This window comes from Neurospora hispaniola, assembly GCF_033458365.1.
Source record: "Neurospora hispaniola strain FGSC 10403 chromosome Unknown B0T23scaffold_2, whole genome shotgun sequence".
Lineage (NCBI taxonomy): Eukaryota > Fungi > Ascomycota > Sordariomycetes > Sordariales > Sordariaceae > Neurospora > Neurospora hispaniola.
The window spans coordinates 3,371,351-3,397,377 of NW_026944407.1; the positions used below are offsets into that span (position 1 = coordinate 3,371,351).

A 26,027-nucleotide genomic window follows, 5' to 3' on the forward strand; every position below is an offset into this window, starting at 1 on the left:
ATATTCGACTTCGAATTGAGTCTTCGAGGGGCAACAATCCCAGACAGAAATCGAGACAAAAGGAAGGTCGTGGTTTACTATCGGTGTACACAAACTTGGTATGAGCAAGGACTGGACGGGATATGCGCCCCGACAACGAAAGAACGAGCCTTGTTCAGGAAAGGATGAGACGTACGACAGCTGAATGAATGGGTACCTTGGGGGCGCTAACCTGAAAGTGTTTAGCATTTTGGCCTGGCGTTTAAACGGGATTGCTGTTGCTACTTGGCTTATTTGTTTTGGGTTACGGTCTTGGTCAGGCCGAAGTAGAAATATAGAGGCAGAAGTCAACATCTTTAATGTTGATGGTACGGCATGCCAGCACCTGTGTCTTTGGTATTTCATCCCATCTGGTCTTGTCATCGCATAAAAGAACCCCTATCCTGTTTCCTTCATCCTCAATATCTCACTCGTCAATTCTGATGGTGCCCTCAGCCCTCAAACCTACTTACTGTGACAACATGGATAGGCTATGAAAGAGACTATGAGCAATGTTATGGGGCTAGATAAAACCCGAAACGCAGTGCAGTAAAATCCTAATCGTGACGGAGGCATTGGCAGTTCACCAGCACATTCGGACATATGAAAATTACCTTACCACTTATGCCTTGCCAATTGATATACATAGACGATGACTCGTATTACTAACAACACACGTGATCACCATTAAATTATCTCTTCCGGGCTCCAGCACGCAGAAAATGACTCGAGAGAAAATATTTTGGAGAATAGATCAACTGACACTGCCTCGAGACTGCCACCAAGACAACACAGAAACTAAACTCAATGTGGAGTTTTACACGAAGATCGGTGCATGATCCCAACCTTGAACAACAAAGACTTTTTCAATATAACTCTACGTTTTTGATTCTTCCCTAGCATCATGCTTGTACATGGCTGAACATGAACAAATAGCTAACCTAGCTAGACCTTCTTTTATCATCCACCATAACTTCCTCCCTTCCCTTCGAAAAAAAACATCGACATTGCTCATATCAGTCATCAATTTCAAGTCCATTGCCAGAATGAATCTTTCCAACAACCTCCGTCCCAGACAACATTTCACATCATCGGCAAAGCACCACGGTAGCAAACAAAAACAACGCCATCATGCAAAAAAATGGGACGGACAATGTCACACAGCAACCAGACAGAAACGTTCATCTGTTGACCGAGAGATCAAGCGAGAGGTCAGAAACCGTGCCCATGCAGAAGTGAGAAAGGAAACGGAGAAATGAAGACAAGGAAAACGAAGAGGAAAACGAAGTTTGGGAAAAGAATGCTACTGCAATCGATCCGTCGCGACAACCCAGGCTTGGGCATGCTTTTATCATACCATACCCCTTTTCGATTCGACAGAAGAAGGGAGAGGGAAAAAAAAAAAAAAGAAAAGAAAGAAAGAAACAGAAAGGGCAAGACACTGAAATGAAAGGAGAGAAGGAAAAGTGAAAAGCAAAGAACCAAAATCGCAAAACGCCGTTGGATGATGCGTCGTGTCGTCCAGCGAGGTGAGGAAGAAAGACGACAGGGGAAAAGGGAAAAGGAAATCGAAAAAAAGAAGAAAAAGAAAAACGGAAAGTACGAAACTCGTCTCATCATGATGGCTGATCGATGAACACTCTTCAGCCTTGCTGTCTCTAAAGCTGCTGCTGCTGCTGCTTCTCGCCGCGACACAAGCGGCATACAGCCCGACGCTATCGCGCCCGCATGCCGAGCCGGAAAGGCAGCTTGCTGGTGCGCGTCTCCATGTTTTTGCGGAACCGGCGCCAGCCCGGTTGGCGCTCTTCTTGTTCTCTCATGAGGTCTGTTTTTTCAGAGGGTTAAAATCAAGTCTGCTGACTGGAAAACAATTGTCAAAAAAGAAAGAATAGACAAACGTACTCAGAAACAGATCCCACCGATGGTTCTCCTGAATCAAGATATCGCCATTCTCCCTCGCCAGCCTCTCCCGCCGCGCCTTGGCCGCCGCCTCCTCGCCTACCAGGTACGGATCCTCGAGCGGTCGCGGGCGGGCCGCGTTGTTGCTCGGGTTGGGGTTATTGCGCTCCTCTTCGATGCGATCGAGAGCCCGTCTGAGACCGTCCAAGTTCGTGGTGGAGGCGTTGGCTGCTGCGCGCCTTTGCGCGACGTTTTGGTATTGGCGGAGGTTGGGGTTGGAGGACATGGATGAGAGGGAAGGGATGCGGAAGTCGCCAAGCACCGGGAAGTCGGTCCGCGACGGCGGGCCGGAGGGTACCGGGGGAAGACCGACCCTGGGAGGAGGAGAGCTGGAGTTGGTGGATCGGGAGGGGGTGTCTGGGGTGGTCTGGGCCCGGGTCCGGGTGCCGGCGACGGGACGGGAACCGGCGTTGGTGGTGGTGGTGGTGGGGAGGGAGGTGGAGCTGGCGGCCGCGCTAGTCCTCATGTTGGTGGTGCTCCGATTCTGGTTGTTTCCGAGCCTGGCAATGGTGCTCGAACTGTCATTGGCGGCCGAGTTGGTACCGAGGCGGTTTCGGTGTCGTGTTGTGCTGGTGGTAGTTGCAGTAGTGCTGTCGGAAGTGGTTCTGCTACCGCTAGTTCTACTGGCGGTTCTCGAGGTACCCCGAGAAGTACTGCCGGAGGACGAGGTTTCGGCCCCGGCACGGGTACGGGTGCGACTACGTTCGCGGCGGGGCTCTTCCGGCGGATCGGGAAGTGTTGCGGGAACTAGAGAGGAGAGGACACCGAGCCGGCCAGCCATATCCCATCCTGCAGCTGGCGGTGAGTAAGGCGGTGCAGGCTCCGCCGGAAGGTTGTATGGATCGGCATACGAGTACCGATCCGAATGGTAGGAAGGCACCTCGGAGACTAGATTGTAAGTATTCAACTATCAGTGCATCTGTTTATGGAACGAAATAGTGAATCTGGTTTGGTGAACTTACTGTAAGAAGGAGCAACGGAGCGAATTGAGGCGGTCTCGGCCATCTCGATCATAGAAGGGAAACGGCGAGACGGTGCTTGAGAGGCCATCTCGATCATAGATGGGAAGCGGCGAGACGGCGCCTGAGTAGCGGTGGTAACCATGATTGCTATTTCCTACGATCCTCTTGTCGACCCCAAGCTACAAGTAACTAAGATAGAGAGGGAGGAAGAATGCAGAACGGAAAGAAGGTTGGGGAGTTGCTGCCAGCGGACGGGGGGAAAAGGCGTAGCAGCAAGGCCAGCTGAGCGCGGTGACGGTGAAGCAGTGCAGTGTAGGTGAACGGCAACCAGCACAGACTTGTTACTCCAACGTGCTAGACGACACAATTACCTGATCTCCTGTAGCAATTCCAACGTTGTTCAAAGCGGGGAAACGAAGCCTTTGACGCAGAGAACGGGGGAGAGGAAACAATGAAACATTGAGATGAAAGAAGACTCGAAGAGGGCAGAAGAGCAACAGATAACCTTTTTAAAGCTTCTGCGAGACCAAGACGCGGGGAGGTTTTGGGAGGTAACAAACTCGTTCGCCCGGGTCGCTCGACAGCACCAACTCCCGTCCAAGCTCGAACCCTGGTCTGTAGACCTGTGCAGCTGCTGGAGCTACCTACCTCTACCTTGGCTACCCCAGCCCAGCAAAGGCCCAGTCCCATCGACCCCTACCTTCGCGGCTGCGAGGCAGTGTTGTAGCAGCTCCGTACAGTGGCCCAGTGTCCAATACATAATAGATATGTACACGTCCCAAGGGGAAAGTAACCAGAACGGGGTCTAATCAGGGGCCAAGAAGTTGATTGTGGTGACACGTGAGAAACGTTGTAGGAGAACCCAATCAGAGGAAGAGGCAGCGCGGCCAGCGAGGCTTACCGTCGGGGCTAGGTTCGGACCATGTTCTGGAAACGGGAAGAGAGGAAGAAAACGATAATCTGACCAGGGGAGAGACACGCAGGGCACACACTCACGCAGCACTTCATCGGCAGCCTGGACAGGCAAAAAGAAAGAACAAGCAGGCAAGGCAGCTCTAGCGCACCTCGCTGCCGGGTACATACGCCAACAAATGGAAAGGTGTGAACCCTGGCTGCGTGGTGGTGATGGTCATATGTAATAATGATGGTGGTGGAGCATGGGCTTCAGAAGAACGAGACTCAACGCCATGGAGTGTTTGGGTAGGTTTGTGGCTTTCGATATGGAAAATGGAGGGGGCTGCGGGGTTTTGGTTGGAAGCTTGGCGCCGCAACTGCATGGATTGCTTCCTACAAGAAAGAGACCTGACCTCGGTCCGCCAAAGAGCAGAAAGACTGCGTTGAACGAGGGGAAAATGCACAGCATCAAGGTACCGGGCCACGTACCTGACGGCTGGGCTGCAGACACAACCGCAAACACATGATGCGCGGTCGACACTCACTTGACTTCACATCTGTGTCGCTTTGTGCTTGTCTGGGGATGCATGTCTTGCGCCCGAGTTCGAGCTCGATAAGTTGGAAGTTGTTTCGAAACATGGAGATAAGAAGCGGATATGTACCTATGGATAGCCATTGTAGGTATCCTTCCATTGTATAAGTTGCACAACGGCAATTGGCAAACCCCGAGTGTGCCGGCCGATTGACCCCGGAACCCCGTATCCACGAGGTTGGATACGGATTGGATATAGCATCCACCTTGGAATGCCACCGAAGCTCCTCAACTTCATCATTGTATGGGGATGCCGTCGTCAAATTTGGAGCCGGGGCTGAGTGCGTCATGGACGATGTACGGCCACGGAGGAGCCGCTGTTGCAGCCGTCTCCATGACATACACATACATACTGGTAGTGTAACGATTCTTGTTGCAAACTGGAAAAGGCGCGTTCTTCAGCTTGTTATCGGAAAACGGCACATGGGCCGGGTTTCCGGGCCGGCCACTTAGGTCTTGTACCTGCAGTTGATCGTCCATGGTAGCCAAGAAAAGACCCTCCTCGACCCTGTGGCGCGCGAGGTGTACACTACGAAAGACGCGGGAGTTGATAACAACCACATTCTTTGCTTCTTCTCGCATCGAAGCCAAGGACCCAGCAAGGTCCACACCAAATCCAAAACATCTCAGCGGTAAGAATCAGGACTCGGTCAAGCGGAGCTGGAGAGGTTGGCTGAGGCAGGCTGAGGTTGGGTACATACACAGTAGCTCGGAGTATGTGAAACTCACTACAGAATCCACCTGTATGGAGTTCTGCTTGGTCACTGAATCTCCGGCGGCTGACCAACAGTCGGACTATTCTTCACTCGCCGTGGGAACAAAGGCAATCCAATGCCATCGAAATTTCGGAATTTGATACACGAAGCACGGTGCCAAGGCAACGTTGGTATCTAATCTTTGGTCAGCAGGCACCCCAACCTGGAAGCCCACAGTACTATCATAAGTCTCTCGTCCACATCTCCTTCAGTTCTTTATCTGATTGCACTATCATGGTTGAGTGTTGGTCGGTGTTATTCAGACCATGTGCTCACCTACCAAATCGGACGGTGATTGGGAAGTTTCACGTGCTTGTGCGTCGAGGTACATAACGGTAATACGCGAGCTCCGGTCACGCCCTCAAGCGACACTGACAAGTGAGGACTCTCAGAGCCGATGGCAGGCATATCGATAAGCGTTGCCTGCCGTGCCGAGGCCGGCGGGTACCCTGATGGGCCAACTCAACGCCCGTCGGCGCTATGACAAACCGCAGACTACAGACGAACCGACACCGACATTGCAGTTGCATAGTACATGACATTACATCAGAAGCCATATTTGTTACGTATAGTGTTACACATCGGTACGCCTTCGTGATGGCTGTCAAAGCCTCAATCCTTGTCGCCAGTGCCATTGCGACACTGGCACGGGCAGCGCAGCCCGGAGCTGCATCTCCCATCGCCGCGCCTATGCGAGACCTCGTCTGGGGCAAGCTCAACTTCCTCCACACGACAGACACCCACGGCTGGCATGGCGGACATCTACAAGAAGCACAGTATTCGGCTGACTGGGGTGATTACATATCCTTTGCCGAACATCTTCGCAAAGAAGCAGATGGGCAGGGCGTTGATCTGCTCCTTGTCGACACCGGCGATCGCGTCGAAGGAAATGGACTCTACGACGCCTCGAATCCAAAGGGGAAATACTACTATGACATATACCGCGAGCAGGACGTCGACATCATATGCACGGGGAACCACGAGCTGTACCATGCCTCGACTGCCGATGGAGAACACCTGCGGACCGTCCCGAACTTCCAGGACAAGTACGTTGCGTCCAATCTGGACTACATCGACCCTAAGACGGGACTGCAGATCCCCATGGCGCAGCGGTACCGCAAGTTCCAGACCAAGAACCAGAAGCTGAATATTGTCGCCATGGGTTTTCTTTTTGACTTTACCGGAAATGCCAATAACACAGTGGTACAGCCCGTGAGGGAGACCATCAAGGAGCAGTGGTTCCAGGACGCCATCAGGGAGAACCCCGATGTGTTTGTGGTGATTGGTCACGTCGGCGTGAAGATGCCCGAGTTCAAGGAGATCTTCACAGCCATTCGTAAGCAGAATCGGTTCACGCCCATCCTGTTCTTCGGCGGCCATGTGCACGTGCGTGACGCGACGGCGTATGACTCCAGATCGTTCGCTATCGCCAGCGGTCGTTACTTTGAAACGATCGGCTGGATGTCGGTGGACGGTGATCTGAAGAGGGCAACCAAGGATGTCGTCGTTGCTGCTGTCAATGACGACGAGCCGTCTTCGACTGAGGCTGCGGGATTCTCGTTCCACCGTAGGTACATCGACAACAACCTACTGGGTCTCTACTATCACACCGGGTTGAACAAGTCCACATTTCCTACAGAGCACGGCCGAAATGTGTCACAAATGATCGCCCAGGCCCGCAAGGATCTCGATCTGGACTACACGTTCGGCTGTGCACCAAAGAACCTGTGGATGACGAGGGCGCCCTATCCCTCCGAGGACAGCATCTACACGTGGCTCGAGAAGGAGGTTCTTCCAGAGATCGCCATCAACGACGACAGGAAAGATGTCCCTCGTCTGGTTATCATGAACACCGGTGCCATCCGGTTCGATGTCTTCAAGGGCAAATTTACCAGAGATACGACGTATATCATCTCGCCCTTCCTCAGCGTCCTCAACTACATCCCCGACATCCCTTACGAGGTTGCCAGTAAAGTTATCGGCTTACTCAACAACGCCGGGCGGATCATGGAGGAGCATGCTCCTATGGATGCTCGATTTATGGCCATCCCGGAGCAGTTCGCCATCACACAGGACATTATTCATGAGAAGCCAATGCCTTCCTTCGCGAGTGAGGGTCTTGTGGACGGGCAAAAACCCCTGTCAGGTGATGGCGGCTCTAAGAAGGAGCCCGTTTTGATCGAAGGCTATACGACAAAGGATGATATTGGTGACGATGGCGATGATGCTATCCACTCTGCCATCAACTTCTATGTCGTGCCTAACTGCATCCAGGCCGAAGTTGGGTTCTCGCCCAAGGAGGAGGACAAGAAGCCTGAAAGGGTTGATCTCGTGTTCTTTGATTTCATTCAACCATGGGTCATGGTTGCGCTGAAGATCTCCGGAGGCGACTACACTAATGATGATGCCAAGAGATATGTCAATGGGACCTTTACGGAATTGATGGCGGGCTGGATTAAGGAGAATTGGCCTGCTAACTGTTAGGCACAACAGCCATGTTGTTCATAGTCTCGCTGGCACGGGAAACTGAAGGCACGGCGGCCTGAGACGGGGCTCGGTCATGCGGTACGGGATGTGTCACATTGGCGTCTATTTCTTGATGACCTGGCTGGATTGAGGGATCAAATATGAATTATGAACGGGATAATGATTTCAGAATGTAAATAACAATGGTAACATAGCGAGTGCTGTGCGCAAAACGAATATAAACCCAGCACTTGAGCTGAACCTGGTTGTTGAACCCGCCAAAGTATCATGTATCCCATTACTCTGCGCCTTGAACGCCGCGCCGTATCCGTGTAAATGCTACAAAACGAACCATCACCATACCCGCGCAACCGACATGTACCCCCTTCTCCTCTTCCCACAGACCCAATTACAAGTCGTTTCAGTCATAGCCAGGCTACAACTGATCCAACAGCCTCCTCCTCCTCCTGTCAATAAGCTCCTGCGCAACCTCCTCCATCGTAGGAAGCTCCCACTCCGGCAACGGTTCCCATCCGGGAGGCGGCTCCAATCCCGCCGCCGCCTTCGCCAGGTTCTCAAACGCCTGCCTCTCCCTTGCCGCCTCATACGCCAACAGCTTCTCGTCCTCCTCGTCCGGCGCATACCCGTAATACGCCGCATCCACCTGTTTCCTTAAATCATCCCTCGTCTCCAATGGCTTCTCATCATCCTGCTTCGCCCTCGCCGCCGCCTCAAACAGCTCCTTCACACCGGGTAACTCCCTCGCCCTGCCAAAGTACTTGTACCCCCTCCCTCCACCAGGGATCTCCCGCCCGGCTTCGTCGTACACCTTCCCTCCCGAGCGCATGTAGTTCGGTCCGCCCAGGTTGCGGATCTGCACCTCCCACATGTGTTTTTCTCTCATGAGCTTGTTGATCTCATCGTTGAGGTCGCGAATCTGATAGTCGGATAGGGCTGGGTCTTGGATGCGAGACACCTTGCGGGAGATTTCCTTGAGGACTTGGCCTCGCCACTTTTCGCATGCGGGAATGCTGTCTTGCTCGGTGATGGAGCGGGGGCGGCGCGTGCGCCCGGCGTCGATGATGCCCAGGTCGGCGGCTTGCGCTTCGCGAAAGCGGAAGAGCATCGACTGGGCCTTTTCGGAGTTGCGTGCCTGGGTTGGAACATTGTTAGTACACGAATTGTACAGATAGAAGAGTCGAACAGTGGGACTGATCAGGAACATACCATTTTGGATGGTGATTATGGGTTGCGCTGGGGAAATTAGGCGTGGAAGGGTATTGTGATTGATAACCTAAGCTCGCTCCTGAGACGAAGCAAGTAGGATCTGCTGGGGATTGTAGGCGCAGTGGGAGGTTTAACTGTGGCCAGCCGTGGATTTTACGTGTTGCCGGAAATTCGAAGATGATGTACTGGTACAAGACAGAAGGCTGCAAGGCTGTGATGCCTCGTTTGTGTGGTGGTGTGGCGTTTCTGTAATTGTGGCCCGAGCTCCACTGCAGATGATCAACGGGCGCCGCAATTCGAACGCGTCCCGAATCTCGACCTGCATCCAACAGTCACCAGGTTGATTACCTCTACACCTTAAACTTCTCCCATTCGAACCACGAAAATTTACAGCCACCCTTAGAACGTGGGATTCTACTCCGTTGCCGCAGTATCGCGCGGCTTTGAAAGTCACTGCAAACTTGAGAGGCTCGGTTTGGTTTGGCTTCCAGCTGAGTAACTCCTCCCACGTCTGGCGAGGCGGCGATGCCCGAGGATGCACATCGCTCTTTCTGAATAAGCATGCGAACCGAGGTCTACCTATGGAGCGAGCCAACATTCTAATCACCATCCTTTCCTATACTCCCATTCCTTCGTCAATGCTTTCGACCCTTCATTTCTGCAACCTCAATCTATCAGCGCCTGGCAACGATCCTCCTCGAATCACAACCACCCCTCCTCAAGTCATACCTTCAGCTACCTTTCACGAACTCACCCAACACTTCCTTGTTTCATTGCCACTTGCTTCATCTACTCCCAGGGTCCTGCAGTGAAGAAAACCATCACAATTCAGGGTGTCTTGATTCCACCGATAGGGGCATCTTCCCTCTTCGAGGAGTCGACGAACCATCTGGCAGAAGATGAAAGCCCAACAAGAACGGATATCTGAGCAGACCTCTTCAACAACTCGTACCCCACAACTTTCTGCACTACTTCCACCATACTTTTACATTTCCCCTCCTCCCTTCCTCATCAGTTCACATGCACCCCCATCCGGACATGTGTACACCTGGCCCTCTGCTTTGGACCTGGTCCGGCTGTAGCCTCGACCGTCTACCCAGCATGAACGTCTCACAGCCAGCCTTATAAATCGCCGAATCCTACCCATGGAGTGGTTCTTAACCAGAAGTTACGAACTCCTTACCCTATGGAAGGATCGGGGCTTGGTTGCCGCAAGGCTGGATGTCCCGTTTTGGTTTTCCAAGACGGGCATCATGTGAGATACGTTCTGCTAGCTGTCGAGGTTATCAGTCGGCCTTGGTCCAGAGCGGCAGGATCATTTTTTGCAGACGTCTGGATGAAGAACAAATGTTAGTGTGGCCGTCCTTTCCACAACTTGGAGTAGCTGGGACACGCATCGCGCACCAAGCACTACCATTGCCGCCACAATGCCTGGCTGGGAAAGTTACTCTCACCGAAACTCTCGCCTTCACCAGCAAGGGTTCGTGTCCCATCGCTAGCGTGAGGCAGAAAAGGTCTCATGTGCTTGCCGCACGAGTATTCCCCTTCGCGCGAGGTACGTTACCCTACTACACCATGGTCATGGGCGGGCTATCCTCCTGGCTTTTATCACCCCCTCTCCCTACTTCCATATTTCCCTGTCACTGTCTGCAGCCCGCAATGACGATAAACCAACGGCCAGAGGTGCGCCGATGCAGAGGATCGTGCTTGCTTCTCTCGCTTTCTGTTTTCCACGACAGAAGGCTTGTAGGGAAGACAGGGCGCCTTCTTTGCGTCTAGAGCAGCACCGATGACGGATAAAATTGTAGTTTTCAATCGGAGGGGGTTTGCAGGTAGACTTTACACTCTGCCTGGGGGCCTTGGAACGAGATGGAGAGACCCTTACACCTTTCTCCTTTTCCTCTTCCCAAACAATGAACACGGAGCCCGGTGATGACCGAATTCCAAAAAGCCAAATTTGCAGGCAGCAGAGCTATAGGTCTACAAACAACCTTTCTATCACTGAAAGGAGATTTGGCTCGCGTTGTCAGTGAGAACTTAAGAGAGCTAATCTGAGGGCCCTCCGTGTCATTGTCATCTGTTTTTTTCTCTGCTTTTAATGAATCTTTTATTCGTTGTCGTTCATATCACCATTTTTTCTTTGGGTTGCTGTCTTGAACGAGAGTGTGTAATGCTATCGCTGACAAACTATACATGTATGCATATGGGATACTCTCAGGAACATGCGGTTGAGGTTGGGATGTACGATAGTATCTAGACTTTCTAGTGTACCTTATGAGGTGATAAGACGCCTAGACCTCGATAAGTTCTCTCATATGCATGTCTTATCACCGTGGCAGTGATCTCCGAAAATAGTAATAGTCCATCAAAGGCCCAGACCGTGACCGACCAAAGGGGACCCAGTCCGTAGTTCCCGTTCCCGTTATCTCCGGGCCGGGGAGCCCGGGGGTCCGGGCTTGCCGTTCTGGTTCTACGTCAAGTGGGATCTTTATAAACCCACGATTCAGTTCCATCAGTCAGTCCGATGGTTCCCGTTCCGTATCGTACCGCGGAGGCATCTAGACGGACACCCCCATATTTCACCGGACCGGACCGGATCAGGCCAGATTCCAAGCGGGCTGTGCATACAGGGATCTGTACGATTTTGCAATATCATCTTGCAGGGTTTCATAGAGGCGGGCCTATACGTTGTTGTAGTTAATGCCTGCTGCTGCTGCTGCTGCAAGACCCTGAAGCTACGCTGTGTTGCTACGAGAAGGAGGTGGGGCTTGGCGAGGGAAGAGGGGGCGAAACTAATATAGAGAGGTATTCAGTCGCCAGCGTAGACAGGTTGAGAGGCAGTCGCGAAGTTGATAGATCAATAGTTACCTAAATAACACAAAGATCGTAAGATAGTGGCGATTTAGTACAAGTTCCCCGATGCAAAGATGGAATGCTATAGATTCAACTTTTCGAGGTGGTAAAAGAGTGTCTAGAGTAAGTGGGCGGCGGGATGGTGGATGAGTAGGATGTATATACGGTACATACGAAGCGAATACGGAAAGACACGATGGATCTAACCCGAGAAATACCGAGGCTTCACTTTTGTCTCCTTCAACTGTTGTTGGCCTTTGCTTCCTTTACATCTAACCGCTGTTTACATCACATACCAACAGTATTAGCTGTACCCACTTCCGTTTGGACAACTAGGTAGGACTCGGGTATTGAATCATTACCTAACCACTTACGAACAGTCAGACCAGATACAATCACAAAATTGGGGGAAGATGGGGCAGATTTCAGGCTTGGGCTGTCCTATCACATCTCAAAGAACCAAATTGACATGCATACGGGTAAGGTAGCTTCGAAGCGCCATGGCTATACATGCAAGTGTAACGGTAGCAGTGCAGTTTTAAGAAGCAAATGGGACTGAAGGTCAGAAGTTGGGTGGGAGGGTTCCATGTCCCGTTGTGTGGAGGATGATGGATGATATTATGGAGGATCGTGGATGATTGGGGTACAAGGAGTATGGAGGAGCTGGAGGACTGGAGGACTGGATGACTATGAGGCGGGGGGATGTGTGGAGGATGCTGTGATACTTTGAGGGCAATAAACGAGTGGTAGTCTGGGAAGTTGACACGTGCATGTGGTGGACGATACGGGGATCTTTGTATTGTTTGGGGTGATGATCTGAATGGCAGTGGTTGTCATCGACTTGAAATGGAGTTGCACGGAGTTCCGTCAGGGATCACGACAGGGCCCTTGATCGTATGGGGTTGAGGCGTCGATGGGTGCTGAGGATGCGAACATTGAGAGTTGTTGTGTGGTTGAGGAGACAGAACGTTGGAGTTGCAACTGCTGCTTGAATGGCTGGATGATGCATTCTCCCATCGTATGTGGATAATAACAGGAGAAACCATTCCCCTTTGACCGGGAGAAGGGCGATTTGGGCTTTTTATCGTAGGACAGATCGCATGCGGTACTGCCCTATGGCTGACTCGGTCTTTAAGAAACAAATGGTGCACATCGTTGGTTGTGTTGTTATTTTGGGTTGAGCGATCGTTTCGGGTAGCATTGCCGCAGACTCCATACCCCTTGTCATTGCCGATGACGACGATGAAAGGAAAAGCGGCGTGTCTCTATCGGTGACCGTCGGTCTAAGTTGGAGAACGATTACGAGGAGACAGTGGCGATGCGGTTGCGTCAGGGATGACGGGTTGAAATGGAAATGGGAGAAAGCGAGAGGAAAACGCGAAGCAGGGTTTCGGATTATGCTGATGGGACATGGCATCTGCCCAGGAGACATCCGAGGCCTGCTTACCGTTTGCTCTATCGACTTCACTGCAGTTTTTGACATATGCTCTGCGGAAAGAGCAGCTGTTGCTACTTTGTCCATCCTGGTTGTCCCGCGTCTTACCCCTCTCCTCCCTTTGTTTTCTAGGTGCATTCTTTCCTCATCCGTGCTTTCCTTTGTCTCTAATGATTTTGGTTGCGGTCGGCTGGCGTATTGGGCGCCAGCGTGTGTTCTAGAACTCCTGGAGGGCGGCTCGATTTTCGAAGGATGAAACGCCATTTGCTAATGCTATCTCCGATGCTTGTTATCAAGCACATGTACGTTGTGAGGCGATGTTGGGATGCGCGGTACGTAACTTTGAGAAAGAGCTCTCTGTCTTGGAAACTCGGGTGCATTACATGCAAGTCGGCATTATAACATACTGCTGAGTATGATGTTACCACACAATCATCTAACAGTGTCTTTTCAAAATCCTGTACGCGAACGACAGGAAGCGCTGCTGGATCTCTGCTGGTACCAGTTGTTGGCCCTTGCCCTGTTGGCGTTGCCATGACCATGACCTTGCCAATTGACCTCCTCCCTCCTCCTCTTCGCCTTCCTGAGGTTTGTATAATAGACTGCTTGGTCCCCTTCTCCTAGCTCACAACATCTTGCTTCTTGATCTGGTCAAGCTTCGGCTTATAGACATCTTGATCGCCGCCTTTTTTCCTGTATTGCTCTTCATCAACCACATCATAGACATTGCACTTGACACCACCAGACAGCATCGTCTTTCCTATTCAGTCAATCTTCCTCTGTTATTGGTTATTCGCTTTGCATCTAAAACAGCGACCCCGTCCAGACCTCTCGATTGCCTTCCACCTGATAGACCCTCCAACATCTGAACATTTGCCAACAGACGAGATGGACGGATGTTATTGCGCAAACTATTACGTTAGTCGACCCCCTACTCAACCACGGCGTCCAGGTGTTGACCTGACCTTTTGTAGGGTTCGATCCGTTGCAACAATGTGGTAATGAGGTTCGGTGACCGATGCAAGATGTGCATGGTAGGCAGCTCCATGTGATGAGGAACCTTTGGTGGAAAAAGAATGGCGAGCTGACTTAATCCCTTCCACCTCGTAGTTGCAAAAGAGCGGCGCTTCACTCAGCCGTGGTCTCCTACCCGAGCATATGGACCTCTGGATAGGATCCTCTTCGACGCGACTGGCTAAGAACAGGGCTAGTTCTAGGAGTAGCTCTCAAAGTTCCGCGAGGTCTTCGCAGCAGTCGTTGTTAGACAGAAGGCAGTGATGGGTTGGAGTGCTTGGTACGATCCAAGAAACATAAACGTCTGCGGAATGACTCAAGAAAGAGGGAAGAACAGGCAAGCGGGGAACGGGTTTGCGAGGCCGCGATAATTGGGAATACGACACTGAAAGAAAGATGAGGAGATGCAGCGGATGCATTGATGAGGATTCGGAACTGGGTAAAACAAACCAGCTTGAACTTGACTGAAGGAAGGTCGGGCAGCGAAAGGGGTGCTTTCCTCGATGCAGGGCTCAACTATCTCTCCATCCTTCCAAGTTGAACAGCTAGGGAAGGCGTTTGGTACAAGGGGGGGGGGGGGGGCGTTTTGATTGAAAAAATAATCGCTTTTTCTTCTTCTTTTTTTGGTCCTTTGTTTAGATATCATGATGCACTAGAAAGTCAAAGAACATATGGTCATTTCATTCGTAAAGATTTCGTAGTGACAACATGTCGAGGAAGCAGGACACTCATTGACAGGATGTACACGTACCAGAAACGTCCCATTCGTATCCACGATAATCCATCCTCAAGGCCAGCCAGAGGTTGAACATGAATCAGGTGGTATTCTCTCACCATTGGAGTGGCCCCATGCATTATTGTCTCACCACAGTCGTCGTTGATAATACCCTCTCTCCTCAGGCTGCGCCAGCCTCTTGATCTCTTCTTTGATCAGCCTTCGCCTTTCTGCCGGACTGACTGCTTTCTCGGCGCGCTTGTCCGGATCGGGGTGTTCGAGCATTCCTTCGGGGATTTCGATCGGGGTGCTTCCGCTTGTCTCTTGTTGTTCTGCCTGGTTTGGTGTCTTGCTGAAATCTTGTTCTTGTTGTTGCTGTCCTTGCGGAACAACCAAGCCCTCTTGCTGCATGTGCTGCTGCTGCTGCTTCTTCAGTTGCTGTTGTTCTCTGTACTTTTGGGCTCTTGCTGATGATGTCTTTCTCATTTCCGTCTTTGCTGTCGCTGGCTCTTGCGCTGGCTGTGGTGCCGGTATTGGCTTCTGTCGGTTCTCGTCTTCTGTTTCCGATGTTTGGTGGACCTCACTGGGCGGAGTGGGTTTGATCTCTATTACAACCCTATCGTCTTGTACCGGGACAATGGTGCCATCAGGTAATTCGGTGGTCATCTTTTTAAACTGATCGGGCAAATATGTTCTTGGGGATGGCCTTGGAGTTGGCTTGATGGCCGCGCGGAGGTCCCGCAGTGTCCGCTGCTGGATTGCATACCCGCTTAGAAAGAGGGCTGCAGTGAAGATAAATACTGTTGCCAGATAAAGTGACCACGTCAGTCGGATGAATGTACTGTTTGGCCAAGGAGGTCCGTTAGTGGGAGATGCATACCGATGCCCGATGAGAAAGCGATTGATACTTGGGCTGAAGTGAGTAGCATGTTTTATCCAAGGTACTGTTTGTTGGCTGCTGCGAGGAGTATGCACACAGCGCATGGAGAGTTTGCTGAGGCTTGAGTGAGGCTTTCAGATGCACTTTGAAGCCGATGTGCGAATGTAAACAAAACGTGGAATTATCACCACCGAAAAAAAAAAAAAAAAAAAAAGAAGAAGAAAACATTGAATGAGCGTGAGAGGTACGTACACATGCAGGTTACCCGGAGTCCTGGTGTTCTTGTGCATGAACAACGTGTATTTCCACCGTGACATTCCCGTCTCCATCCTCATGTCTTCCCCCCCGTCTCTCCCAGCCCCTCCTTTCACGCGCCGCACATCGTGCCTGACGCTGTCGCTTGTCGCTTCATTGGAAGATCTCAACTGTGTCACTGGCACAACAGCTCAACACCGCCAGTTACAGTACAAGTAGAGGTACGAGGGGCACTTGGGACCTTGGGCGTTTATCGCTTATCGATAACCTGTAGAAGTATGACGATTGGCGGCTTGGCCCAGTGAATTGCCTGCCGCCAACACTCCCGTCGCGTTATGTACTTGTGAGACTTGGCGCTATCAATCACTCGAACTTCGACCTCGAATTCCACCGGCAACAACCTTTTTTTTTTTTGGTTCTCTTCCTGTCCGTAGGAAACCAAACCCTCAACTGTGCGCAACATCAATATTGTGAAACTACAATCACCGAATACTCTACGCCCTGCGCGTACTTTGACCTACACACGACAAGAACATGAGCAAATCCGAATTTCACCGTGCCGATGAGCGACGCTTCCTCGACGAGCGTGGCTCCTCAGGCCCGCTCGCTCCCAACGGCCTCAACCCGGCCACCATAATGGAAAAAGCGGTTCGGGAACGCATCATCGACAGTTACTTCTACAAGGAGCAGTGTTTCGGTGTCAACGAAGCAGACATTGTGGATCGCGTTGTCGAGCACGTTGACTTCATTGGCGGCGTCTATGGCACCGTCCAGAAGCCCTCGCCCTTCCTCTGCCTGGCCTTCAAGCTGCTGCAGCTCGCGCCCTCAGACGACATCCTCAACGAGTATCTACAATTTGGCGGCGAAAAGTTCAAGTATCTACGCGCGCTGGCGCTGTTTTATATCCGTCTCACGAGGAAGGACCAGGATGTGTACAAGACGTTGGAGCCGTTTCTAGAGGACAGGCGGAAATTGAGGCGGAAGGGTAGAAACGGCACTAGTCTGACGTATATGGATGTCTTTGTTGATGACCTATTGACCAAAGATCGCGTTTGCGCGACGAGTCTGTGGAAGATGCGGAAGCGAGACATCCTGGAAGATCTGGACATACTTGAACCACGGGTCAGTCCCTTGGGGAACATAGAAGACCTCCTAGAAGAGGAGGATGAGGCAATGCGCAAGGCAGAGGAGGAGCAGAATAGCAACGGCAGCGAAAGCGAGGGAGAGGTCAGATCAAGGACACGGTCAAGATCGCGTACGCCTAGGTCTAGGTCGAGGTCGACATCTTATTCGCGGTCCCGATCGCCGGTGACGAGGAGAAGGTCAAGGACGAGATCGAGGTCAAGAACACCGGAAGACCGCAATGGCAGGGAAAGAATGGATATCGACGGACCAGAGTAACGCCAGCGGACTCGCCAGCAAAGCTCTTCACGTAGAGGTAGGGATGTAATGCCCGACACTCGTATGTTCCCCAGGCAAGAGTCTGACTCCCTGCTTGATCAGTGGGAGTTGAGAACAAGGTGTAAACCCCTTTTTCCTAGCAGGGCTCCTCGGGAGCATTTCAAGACCCCATGTGCATTCAAGGTCCGTCAAATGTGAGCGGTTCCGACAGTTGTGGCTATAACCAGCCATTCCAGGCGTCGACATGATCATTCGTGGCTCAAGCAATACCTATCGGTGTCCCATACTCAGTTACAGATTCGGCATACCGCTGCTCGCGAATCATCAGTCAGGTCGCGAGGCGACCTTCCACCCTTCCACCTAGATGCATCAGCATGGCTTCTTCGGACTCACGGACCAGCGAATGTCCTCAACTCTGGGTCGCCACCAAAATGACTGCCTCTTTCACGGCAGAAGCAACGGGCATATTTATTTATTTGTGCATGTTGGTTTCAGTCCGGACGGTACACTTATTTAACAGTACTGCATCCCGCACCTCCCAATTTGGAGGGAAAGTCGTGATGCCAAAACTCCGCCCTTAGAACTTATAAGTACAAGACAAGCCCACACCATCCGTCTTCATAACTTTCTCTTTCCATGTCTTAATTCAAAGTCACCATTATCACATGGACCATGTTTTGTTTCCTCAGTCTTGTTGGGTCCTCGTAAAAACCAGACTCTCAAGTTCCGCGATCACTCCTGGCGGCTTTTCTTCTGCCACTCCGCTAAACTAAACCATCAGCAGCGCAAAAGACCTCCTCAAACGGATTGATCCCATCTACCTCATTTGGCCTCTTCTCCCTTCTCTCTTCATTTTTATCTCGATCCTCCCAGGCACTTTTTGCTTCTCCCTCGAAAGATGGCGGAGTTCCACGCCATCTGCACCACTCTCGAAGAAATCTCCCGACGACTCAACAATATAAGCAGAATCTCTGCGTAAGTTGAATATCACTTGTATTTATGGAATCCATGCGCTAACTTTTGTAAGAAAAATTGCTATTCATACGCAAAAATGCTCAGCATGGTACAAGGTAAGCCTCTGACTACAAGTGACTTCTTGATATCTGTACGCTTGCTAATAACATGTTGCTTCAGCAAAACCCGCGATTGAGGAAATGGTGGGCAACCGCTTGCTTGGCCATCACGGTGTTTGTAGTATTACAGACCTTCAATGCATGGCGTCTTAGCAAAATGCCACGGCAGACATTCCAGCAACCCAAAGACACCAAGGCCACCGTCACAGCATCCACACCTCCCACCTCCCATACAATATATCCCACACCCGTGCAACAAACTCAGCGCATTAACGATGGTCTCTCTTCGGATCGACGGCTATGGAGAGAGAACAATCACAAGATTGTGACACCTGCGGTCACCCAACTCCTGTCCAATATGTGCGGTCTGCATCCTCACGAAGTCCTATGGGTCTGCAACACTGTTTCCGCTTGGTTCGGCAGAGTGGGATGGGAAAGTGTCGCCTGGTTGTGGTCATTTGTTGGGGGACTACCGATTCGGAGGCCATAATATGATCAAGGAACCTGAAGGTGGCCTCTTAGGTCTGCTACGTGGGGAATTTAGGTAACACTACTGGCCGGTTTTGCAATCCTTTCGTCGTTGATCGGCTACTCACTGGTGTTTCCTCATTTTTTTGCCTGTCACTGCTATGATATGGTTGTTTCTCCTGGGGTTCGGTCTGAAGGGCAGCGATACCTCAACAATAAACCTTACCAAATTCCCTGACTACCGCAGCAGACATCATTATCATCCATGAAATTCCTGTATGTCGGCTCTCAAGATATATTAGCATTCATCTCCGGAGTTTGGACATTTACACCTTCAGTCTTCATTACAGCAAACACACCTAGATGTGATGAGAAGTTCAGATGTCATGACTTATAAATCTCCTGGCAGGTCTCGTGGTTCTCGGTAGGCCAGAGATGTGAAGGTTCGCTTGGAAACACAAACACCACTCAAAAGGAACCACTCATGGCTGTGGCTCAAGTTGTTGACTGCTCAGGACACACTCTCCATGTCTGTTAGTCTCACTAAAGCAGGAAGCTATGCCCCGGGGTAGTTGACCTAGTTCAATGGGAAACACGGCCTTGACGACTAGCTCGTGCTCCTATAACTTCAGAGAACGGTGAATATCTAACCCTAACCCTTATCAGCTTTACCCAAGCGACATAGGTACCTCTATTGTCTGGAATCCCCCTCTTGAGCTCTCCAAGCTCCGTCCGAATCTCTCCCGATTCCCGACCACGGTGAAAGTACAGAAACATGGTAATCCAACACCGCAACCGACCCAATTGAGTGCCGAACAGAGCTGGGTCGTGACCAAGAAACCACATGTCAGCTAGAATTGGGCGGCTGCGGGGCCTATGTCTGCGCCATGTGAGCTCGACAAGGCAAACGTCACCCATCCAGCGACGCTCCCTGAACCAGTTTATATCCAGAGGTACCGAACCGGATTGTGTGTGGATTTGAAATGCACTTATACCCGCTGACAAGAGTCTTCCTGGTTTGTAGTGCAGCAACATGACCAACCCGCGCGCGAACAGCGGCAGTTCCGTCTTGCCGTCAAAGACAACATCGCCACAGTTTCCCCCAATTCCGAGGAGGAAACGCCTCTAACGACGACATGCGGCTCCAACTTCCTTGCCAACTACCGCAGCCCCTTCGAAGCCACCATCGTCACCCAACTGCGATCGCGTGGCGCTCTCTTGGTCGGCAAGACGAACCTGGATGAGTTCGGCATGGGTAGCCACTCGGTACACACGGCCTTTGGAGCAGTCGCGCAGGAGGGGGAGCACGAACAACAAGCAGTCAAGCACTCCGCGGGTGGCAGCTCAGGCGGAAGTGCCGTAGCCGTAGCCACGGGGGAAGCGGACCTTGCTCTCGGTACTGACACGGGCGGCTCAGTGCGGTTGCCTGCCGCGTACACGGGCGTGGTGGGATTCAAGCCCTCGTACGGGATGCTCTCGCGCTATGGCGTGGTTCCCTATGCCAACTCGCTCGACACGGTGGGATTGCTGGCGAAGGAAGTAAGGCCCATCGCCGAGCTTATTCTTGGAGGAGCCGACAAGGTAACAAGGGGCCTCTGGGCCGAGCACGACCCGCTCGATCCCACGAGCCTCTCCCACGGGGCGCGCAGACGGTGCGCCAGCCAACGGGACTGCTACACCGGTCCCCTTCCCAAGGACCCGTACCCGCTCAAAAACCTCAAGTTCGGTCTCCCGCTCGAATACAACATTACGGAACTCTCGCCTTCCATCCGGCACAGCTGGTCCGTTGCTGCCGCCAAACTGCAATCCCTCGGCGCGCGCCTGGTCCCCGTCTCCCTGCCCTCGACCCGCCACGCCCTGTCGGCGTACTACGTCATCGCGCCCGCCGAGGCTTCGTCCAACCTGGCCAAGTATGACGGCATCCGGTACGGTACGCGCTTCACGCCTCCGACCGAGAGCGATGCGGCTGTTTCGGAAGGCCCAGAAGGACGAGAAGAAGAGGAAGGGATCCTCTATGCCCGCGCCCGCACCGCTGGTTTTGGGGATGAAGTTAAGCGTCGTATTCTCCTAGGCGCTTACACCCTCTCCTCTGCCGCCATGGATAATTACTTTCTCAAAGCACAGAAGGTGCGTCGGCTGGTAAGGCGCGACTTTAACCGCGTCTTTGCGCTGCCCAACCCTCTTCTGGACAAGCCCGAAAGATTTGAGCTCAGCGAGTTGCCGGAGACGGTCGGGCTGGAGGATAAGTGGGGACCTACGGAGGTGGATTTCCTGCTGTGCCCGACTGCGCCAACGACTGCGCCTAGGCTGGACGAGGTGTTGAGTGAGGAGAAGAAGGATCCGGTGAGCGCTTACATGAATGATGTGTTTACTGTGCCGGCGAGCTTGGCGGGGTTGCCGGCTATCAGTGTGCCGATGAGGGTTGAGGATAAGGAGGGAGCGGGCATGGCTGGGTTGCAGCTTATTGGGCAGTATTGGGATGATGCTAGGCTGCTGGCTGTTGCAGAGACGATAGCTGGTGTTGTCAGGGAGGAGCTATGGACGGCTCGAATTTTTGACGCGGTATAACAAAGATCCAATGGTCTTGTGGGTATATTTGGGTTTGTTTACTTACTTGATACCCCTGAATATCCATTATTTACGTCCATATCATTAACAGCCCATAAGGCATAGAGAGCAGTCCTAAACTATCATACAATACCATCCATTTCCAGAAACATACCTAGGAAAAACACCAAAAGAACCCCCCTAACAACTCCATCAGCTACCTCCCTGGGTATCCTCCAACACCTCCCGTCCCACTCAGTTATGGCCTTCCAAATGCCACTCGAATACCTTCTCAAATACCTCCTTCCCGTTCCCCACAATCGTCTCTCCATGACACGGCACAATCGTCTCAAAATCCCACCCATCAATTCTCCGTACACTCTCGTTGAACCCTGCCCGATCACCCCGACTAATCGCGTACCACAAAAACCTCTTGATCCCCTTGGCCTCTCCCTCGGTGCTATTCATCGCCTGGAAAACCCTCCCCAGCAAACTCCCGTGCGGCTTTTCCGCCTCGGGAACCTTGGAGTACTGCTCAATGGCAGGCAGGTTGAACATGAGATCGGCCTCGATCAGGACTTTATCCGGCTTGTAGTAAAACACCAGCTCCCTGTTGGGGTGGGCGTCGACGTATTCATACTCAAAGTCGGCATCAAAGGCCTCGTCGATCTTGACACTCTTTTTATTTTCCTTTGTGAAGACGACGGAAAAGGGTTCGTGCCCGATGCGTTCGTCGTTGGTCACCTTTGCCCGCTTTTCCGGAAGACCCTCGGGACCAATGATTTTGGCGTCGGGAAAGGCCCGCGCCCATTCGGACACGAAGATGTGGTGCTCGATATCGGTGGCAACGATGTAGCTCACCTGGCCGGAGCCGAGGGAGGAAACGCGGGAGCGGGCCGAGGGCGTGAGGGCTACGGGGGAGAAGACTGCTAGGGTGTTGTTGGAGAGGCGGACTAATTCGATGGGTGATTATGCTGTGTTAATGGAACGTGAAGAAAAAAAAAAAAAAAAAAAAAGAAAAAAAAAAAAAAAAAAAAGAAAGACGTGTGCAATAAAGAGTAGGATGCGCCTTACCCAAAGTCCCCCTCCCTCCGATAGGAATCTTTCCGAACCGCAAAAAGGGCACAGAAAAAGTGACGACGTTGGGAGTGACGTCCCGGATCACCATGACGTCGTCCGGGTTCGCGGGGACCAGTTTGTTCGACATTTTGGCTCCTATGTCTCGTCCTATCCCGGGGCGGAAGTAGACTACGGCACCTACAGAGGCGGCGGCGAGAGAGAAGAGGACGGTTGCGATGAAGGGCTTGGTTGAAGCCGTTTTGTTGTGATTTGAAGGTGGAGGGGTTTTGAAGGTGCCGCGGGGAGAGAATGGGGGGTACTTGGAAGGTGTAGTGGTGCTAAATAAAAGAAGACGGCTCGTGGTGGGATGCTGGATGAATGGAGAGGCGGTTCGTGTCAGTGGTGATGTTATAGTTGACGTAGTTTATAACAATAATCAGATCGAAGACGACAACAAGATGTATAAGCTGACAGAAGATTGGTATGTTAACATGATAGAATATTTGGAATTAGGTATTTATTAGAACCTCGGAAGGGAAGAGTGGTTTCTGTATCATATCGTAGGATAAAAATTTGACTTGGTCGGCACGTAAACCCAAAACGGCAACTTGAATCACTTACACCGGTTCCCAAGGAGGCTGCGTAGCATTTGGAAAACAGCAACGGATCACAGACGCGTCCAGGCAGCCTCGGCATCGTAATTAGTTCTTGTGCGGAATCTTATCTCAAGGAAGACGGAACGAAGGAAGGGATTGTATGGTGAGGGTGTCGTAACGGTACACAGTGGTCGTCCAAAGGGACATGAGGCCAGTGACATCATGGTTACGTTCGGCACCCGGGACCATGCAACACTCCGGCGTCCCGTCTCGGAGGGGGCCGTACGAAGACACACAGTAAGAGGTATCCTCGTACCTTCTCCCTCTAGCGCTGGTTTGGGTATGCGGGGCCGTTGAGGATGGAGCCTTTGGCTGGCAGCTGGTTCTAGGCCCCCTAAATTACTAAGCAGCTGAGCACTTACAGCGGTCGGAATTGGCTCCGGGGGCGGTTATTGCTTCGAAACGCTTCGTTTGCAAACATGAAACATGACATATCGGAACATCGGGCGGAAGTTTCAAACCTCAATCTCCCTCCGTTCCGTAAGGTCGCATGCCGAGGGACGAGAGTGTTCTTAGCTTCTACGATTACACGTGGACTCCTTTGTCGGTCTTCGGGAGTTCATGTGGGAGCACCAGGGCAGTGAGTCAAAGCGTCCATCAACTCCATCAACTCCTAGGTAAGTCAGGTATCCAACAAGACAAAAGAAACAAGAAAACAATATATATCCCTTTAGCGTCAGAGAAACAAAACATCTTCTATCCCCCACTCATTGTGTTCCTTCTAATCATCAACGGCGTCCCATCAGCATCGTATACCCCCGTTCCATTCCTCCATGTACTACCACCATAATCACTCCCAAACAAAAGAGGATGTACCACGTAGTCATTCACCCATCCCAACAGAAACTCCAGCGGCGGCTCAAACCAAAACCTATGATCAATCTTCATAGGCGACCACCCCGGGTACGGTTCTCTCCCAATCAAGCTGCGTAAGTACGGCCTTCTCCAGTCGTTGGCATTCATCCACACTCGCCTCTCCTGTAAGACGGCGTAGTATGTCAGCGTCATGCCCACACAGAGGAGGGCAACGGTGAAGCCGACAAGCGATGAGGCTGTTAGCCAGGACGGGATGCCTAGGGCTGGCTTTTGTAAGCCGGCGTAGATATCCGATGTCGGCCTTGGCGTATTCTTCTTGGTTTTTGACTCTTGCCAGTGACGGTATCGTCTGACGGCAACTTGACCGTAGTATCTGCCCCAGCCGAGCAGGAATTGTGGTAACCGCAGGATGGCGAGCATGCCAGAGACGCCCACCGTGACAAAGTGGTAGGGTTGGATGCAGACCAGCATGGCGAACCAGAGCAGCGCCGTCATGATGTAACAGAGTGCTGTTTGAACTTCGGGCAAGTGTTGATGGTTGTGACCGTGATACAACGATGATAGAGGTGCGCGTTGAGATGTCGTTGCTGTCAGTTGTTGCGCCTTCTCGGGCCTCTGGCAATCCTGACATATCGGTCCCTGGTTCGTAACTCTCCTCATAATACTGGGCGCGAAAAACTTCAACAAAGCGCAGAAACACAACTTCTCGCCTCTGCGTTCTGGCAACCTCCCAACCTCCAAGTTCACCAACGTCGTGGTCACCTGTTTCTCCACCACCCGCCTCTGCCGGGTCTCATCGAGATCCAGTTCCCTCTCCAGCAGCCTCGTCCGCCCACGGCTCCAAGCCAGCCACTCCCTGAAGCGATCCGTCAACTCCTTGTGATTTCTTCTCGCAGCCGCTGCCTCAGCAGCAGACCCCTCAGAAGCAACGCTCCCATCAAACTCCATCTCCAATCCATCAATCATCCCTTCCAGCTTATCTTGCTTCTCCCTCTGTTTCGCCAACTCCCTCTTCATCGTCCCCCTCACTACCATCCTCTCCGCATCCGTCGTCATCCCATCTCCTCTCCCTTCTCCCTCCTGCAACGCCCTCCTGGCCTCCGCCAACAACCGGTCCAACTGCTCCTGACTCAACGCGCTCGCCGATCCCACGGGCATAGGAATCATCTCCATAAAATCATCAATCACCCTCACCAGCTTCTGGCTCCCATCAGCTGACAGCCTTTTAGCCAACGGCTCGCCACAGTCATCATATGACGTATCCGATGCTGTATCTGAGCTCGAAGACGACGACGACGCCGCCGCCGCTTGTGCAAGTCGACCTTTGTACTCATCCAACAATCTCTTCTGGCTTTCCTGCTCCTCTTGCAACTCAGCAATAGTCATCTTCATTCTCGCCAGCTGCGCTTCGTTAGTCCCCGCATCGCGAAGCAGTGTGTCGATGCGCTTTTCGTTATCTGCGATCTGGGTTTTCTTGGCGGTGATATCCTCGTTGAGATTCGTGATTTCGGATTGGAGCGAGGCGATCTCGGCTTCGCACGCTAACAGACGGGTTTGCGTGGCGGCAGCGGAGCGGGCAAGTTCCTCTTGGGAAGTGGTGTTGGAGGAGGCGAGTATGTCGTAGGCTTGTTGCGCTTCGGTGAGTTGGGACTCGAGCGTGTTGATGGCTGCCTGTTTTGCGTCAAGGGCGGCTTGTCTGGTGGTGAGCTCTTGCTTGAGGAGGGCGATTTGATCGTCGCGATGGGAAACATTGACGCCTTCGGCAGCGAGGGCTTTGGTAAGGTTTTGGATATCGGTCTGCAGACCGTCACGCTCGGCCCGCAGGCTGGCCAGATCATTATCTTTCTCGAGAAGTTGGCGGCTAAGCTTCGTGACCTCATCACCCAACCGACCAAGCGGATCGCCTTCCTTAGCAGCACGATTCCGCAGTCCGGCATTTGTCTCCTCGAGGCTCTTGTTCCTGATTCTCTGCTTATCCAAGT

The 26,027-nt window shown here is 52.1% G+C and overlaps 10 protein-coding genes across 10 annotated transcripts; 5 read left to right on the forward strand and 5 right to left on the reverse strand.

The window, feature by feature from the left end:
* Positions 1–1,505: 1,505 nt before the first annotated feature.
* B0T23DRAFT_86593 (uncharacterized protein) lies at positions 1,506–3,187 on the reverse strand. Its single transcript, XM_062841908.1, has 3 exons — positions 2,940–3,187; positions 1,921–2,865; positions 1,506–1,843 (listed from the first exon to the last, which is right to left on the reverse strand). The coding sequence occupies exons 1-3, from the start codon at positions 3,079–3,081 to the stop codon at positions 1,734–1,736; spliced, it is 1,197 nt and encodes a 398-aa protein (XP_062695814.1). The 5' UTR covers positions 3,082–3,187; the 3' UTR covers positions 1,506–1,733.
* Positions 3,188–5,777: 2,590 nt separating this feature from the next.
* B0T23DRAFT_402666 (Metallo-dependent phosphatase-like protein) lies at positions 5,778–7,664 on the forward strand (the record flags this gene model as incomplete). The annotated part of the gene is made up of 1 exon (XM_062838697.1): positions 5,778–7,664. One exon carries the CDS (start codon positions 5,778–5,780, stop codon positions 7,662–7,664), a length of 1,887 nt encoding a protein of 628 aa, XP_062695815.1.
* A 418-nt stretch (positions 7,665–8,082) lies between these two features.
* B0T23DRAFT_393788 (Pre-mRNA-splicing factor isy-1) lies at positions 8,083–8,876 on the reverse strand (the record flags this gene model as incomplete). The annotated part of the gene is made up of 2 exons (XM_062838095.1): positions 8,083–8,799; positions 8,874–8,876. 2 exons carry the CDS (start codon positions 8,874–8,876, stop codon positions 8,083–8,085), a joined length of 720 nt encoding a protein of 239 aa, XP_062695816.1.
* A 912-nt stretch (positions 8,877–9,788) lies between these two features.
* B0T23DRAFT_86631 (uncharacterized protein) lies at positions 9,789–10,926 on the forward strand. Its single transcript, XM_062841909.1, has one exon. It carries the CDS (start codon positions 10,095–10,097, stop codon positions 10,650–10,652), a length of 558 nt encoding a protein of 185 aa, XP_062695817.1. The 5' UTR covers positions 9,789–10,094; the 3' UTR covers positions 10,653–10,926.
* Positions 10,927–14,742: 3,816 nt separating this feature from the next.
* Positions 14,743–15,976, reverse strand: B0T23DRAFT_374566 (uncharacterized protein). Its single transcript, XM_062836855.1, has 2 exons — positions 15,771–15,976; positions 14,743–15,690 (listed from the first exon to the last, which is right to left on the reverse strand). The coding sequence occupies exons 1-2, from the start codon at positions 15,817–15,819 to the stop codon at positions 15,038–15,040; spliced, it is 702 nt and encodes a 233-aa protein (XP_062695818.1). The 5' UTR covers positions 15,820–15,976; the 3' UTR covers positions 14,743–15,037.
* Positions 15,977–16,292: 316 nt separating this feature from the next.
* B0T23DRAFT_86704 (PRP38-domain-containing protein) lies at positions 16,293–17,439 on the forward strand. Its single transcript, XM_062841910.1, has one exon. It carries the CDS (start codon positions 16,560–16,562, stop codon positions 17,424–17,426), a length of 867 nt encoding a protein of 288 aa, XP_062695819.1. The 5' UTR covers positions 16,293–16,559; the 3' UTR covers positions 17,427–17,439.
* An 885-nt stretch (positions 17,440–18,324) lies between these two features.
* On the forward strand, positions 18,325–18,989 carry B0T23DRAFT_393791 (uncharacterized protein; the record flags this gene model as incomplete). Its single annotated transcript, XM_062838096.1, has 3 exons — positions 18,325–18,401; positions 18,454–18,496; positions 18,561–18,989. The coding sequence occupies 3 exons, from the start codon at positions 18,325–18,327 to the stop codon at positions 18,987–18,989; spliced, it is 549 nt and encodes a 182-aa protein (XP_062695820.1).
* Positions 18,990–19,531: 542 nt separating this feature from the next.
* B0T23DRAFT_86749 (amidase signature domain-containing protein) lies at positions 19,532–21,655 on the forward strand. Its single transcript, XM_062841911.1, has 2 exons — positions 19,532–19,920; positions 19,974–21,655. Exons 1-2 carry the CDS (start codon positions 19,812–19,814, stop codon positions 21,533–21,535), a joined length of 1,671 nt encoding a protein of 556 aa, XP_062695821.1. The 5' UTR covers positions 19,532–19,811; the 3' UTR covers positions 21,536–21,655.
* Positions 21,597–22,721, reverse strand: B0T23DRAFT_438461 (beta-lactamase-like protein; the record flags this gene model as incomplete). The annotated part of the gene is made up of 2 exons (XM_062840662.1): positions 21,597–22,467; positions 22,589–22,721. The coding sequence occupies 2 exons, from the start codon at positions 22,719–22,721 to the stop codon at positions 21,770–21,772; spliced, it is 831 nt and encodes a 276-aa protein (XP_062695822.1). The 3' UTR covers positions 21,597–21,769.
* A 1,204-nt stretch (positions 22,722–23,925) lies between these two features.
* Positions 23,926–24,465, reverse strand: B0T23DRAFT_310983 (uncharacterized protein; the record flags this gene model as incomplete). Its single annotated transcript, XM_062834618.1, has 1 exon — positions 23,926–24,465. The coding sequence occupies one exon, from the start codon at positions 24,463–24,465 to the stop codon at positions 23,926–23,928; it is 540 nt and encodes a 179-aa protein (XP_062695823.1).
* Between the last annotated feature and the right edge of the window lie 1,562 nt (positions 24,466–26,027).

Bases quoted from the DNA above. Each gene is read 5' to 3' on its own strand.
- B0T23DRAFT_86631 (XM_062841909.1), top strand. From the start codon at position 10,095: ATGTCCCGTTTTGGTTTTCCAAGACGGGCATCATGTGAGATACGTTCT.
- B0T23DRAFT_86704 (XM_062841910.1), top strand. From the start codon at position 16,560: ATGAGCAAATCCGAATTTCACCGTGCCGATGAGCGACGCTTCCTCGAC.
- B0T23DRAFT_86593 (XM_062841908.1), bottom strand. From the start codon at position 3,081: ATGGTTACCACCGCTACTCAGGCGCCGTCTCGCCGCTTCCCATCTATG. The intron at 2,866-2,939 runs GTAAGTTCACCA...CTTACAATCTAG, and splicing joins CTCCGTTGCTCCTTCTTACA to TCTCCGAGGTGCCTTCCTAC. The intron at 1,844-1,920 runs GTACGTTTGTCT...CTGAAAAAACAG, and splicing joins TCGGTGGGATCTGTTTCTGA to ACCTCATGAGAGAACAAGAA.
- B0T23DRAFT_86749 (XM_062841911.1), top strand. From the start codon at position 19,812: ATGTCAGCTAGAATTGGGCGGCTGCGGGGCCTATGTCTGCGCCATGTG. The intron at 19,921-19,973 runs GTACCGAACCGG...CCCGCTGACAAG, and splicing joins GAACCAGTTTATATCCAGAG to AGTCTTCCTGGTTTGTAGTG.
- B0T23DRAFT_374566 (XM_062836855.1), bottom strand. From the start codon at position 15,819: ATGCTACTCACTTCAGCCCAAGTATCAATCGCTTTCTCATCGGGCATC. The intron at 15,691-15,770 runs GTATGCATCTCC...ATCTGGCAACAG, and splicing joins CGCTTTCTCATCGGGCATCG to TATTTATCTTCACTGCAGCC.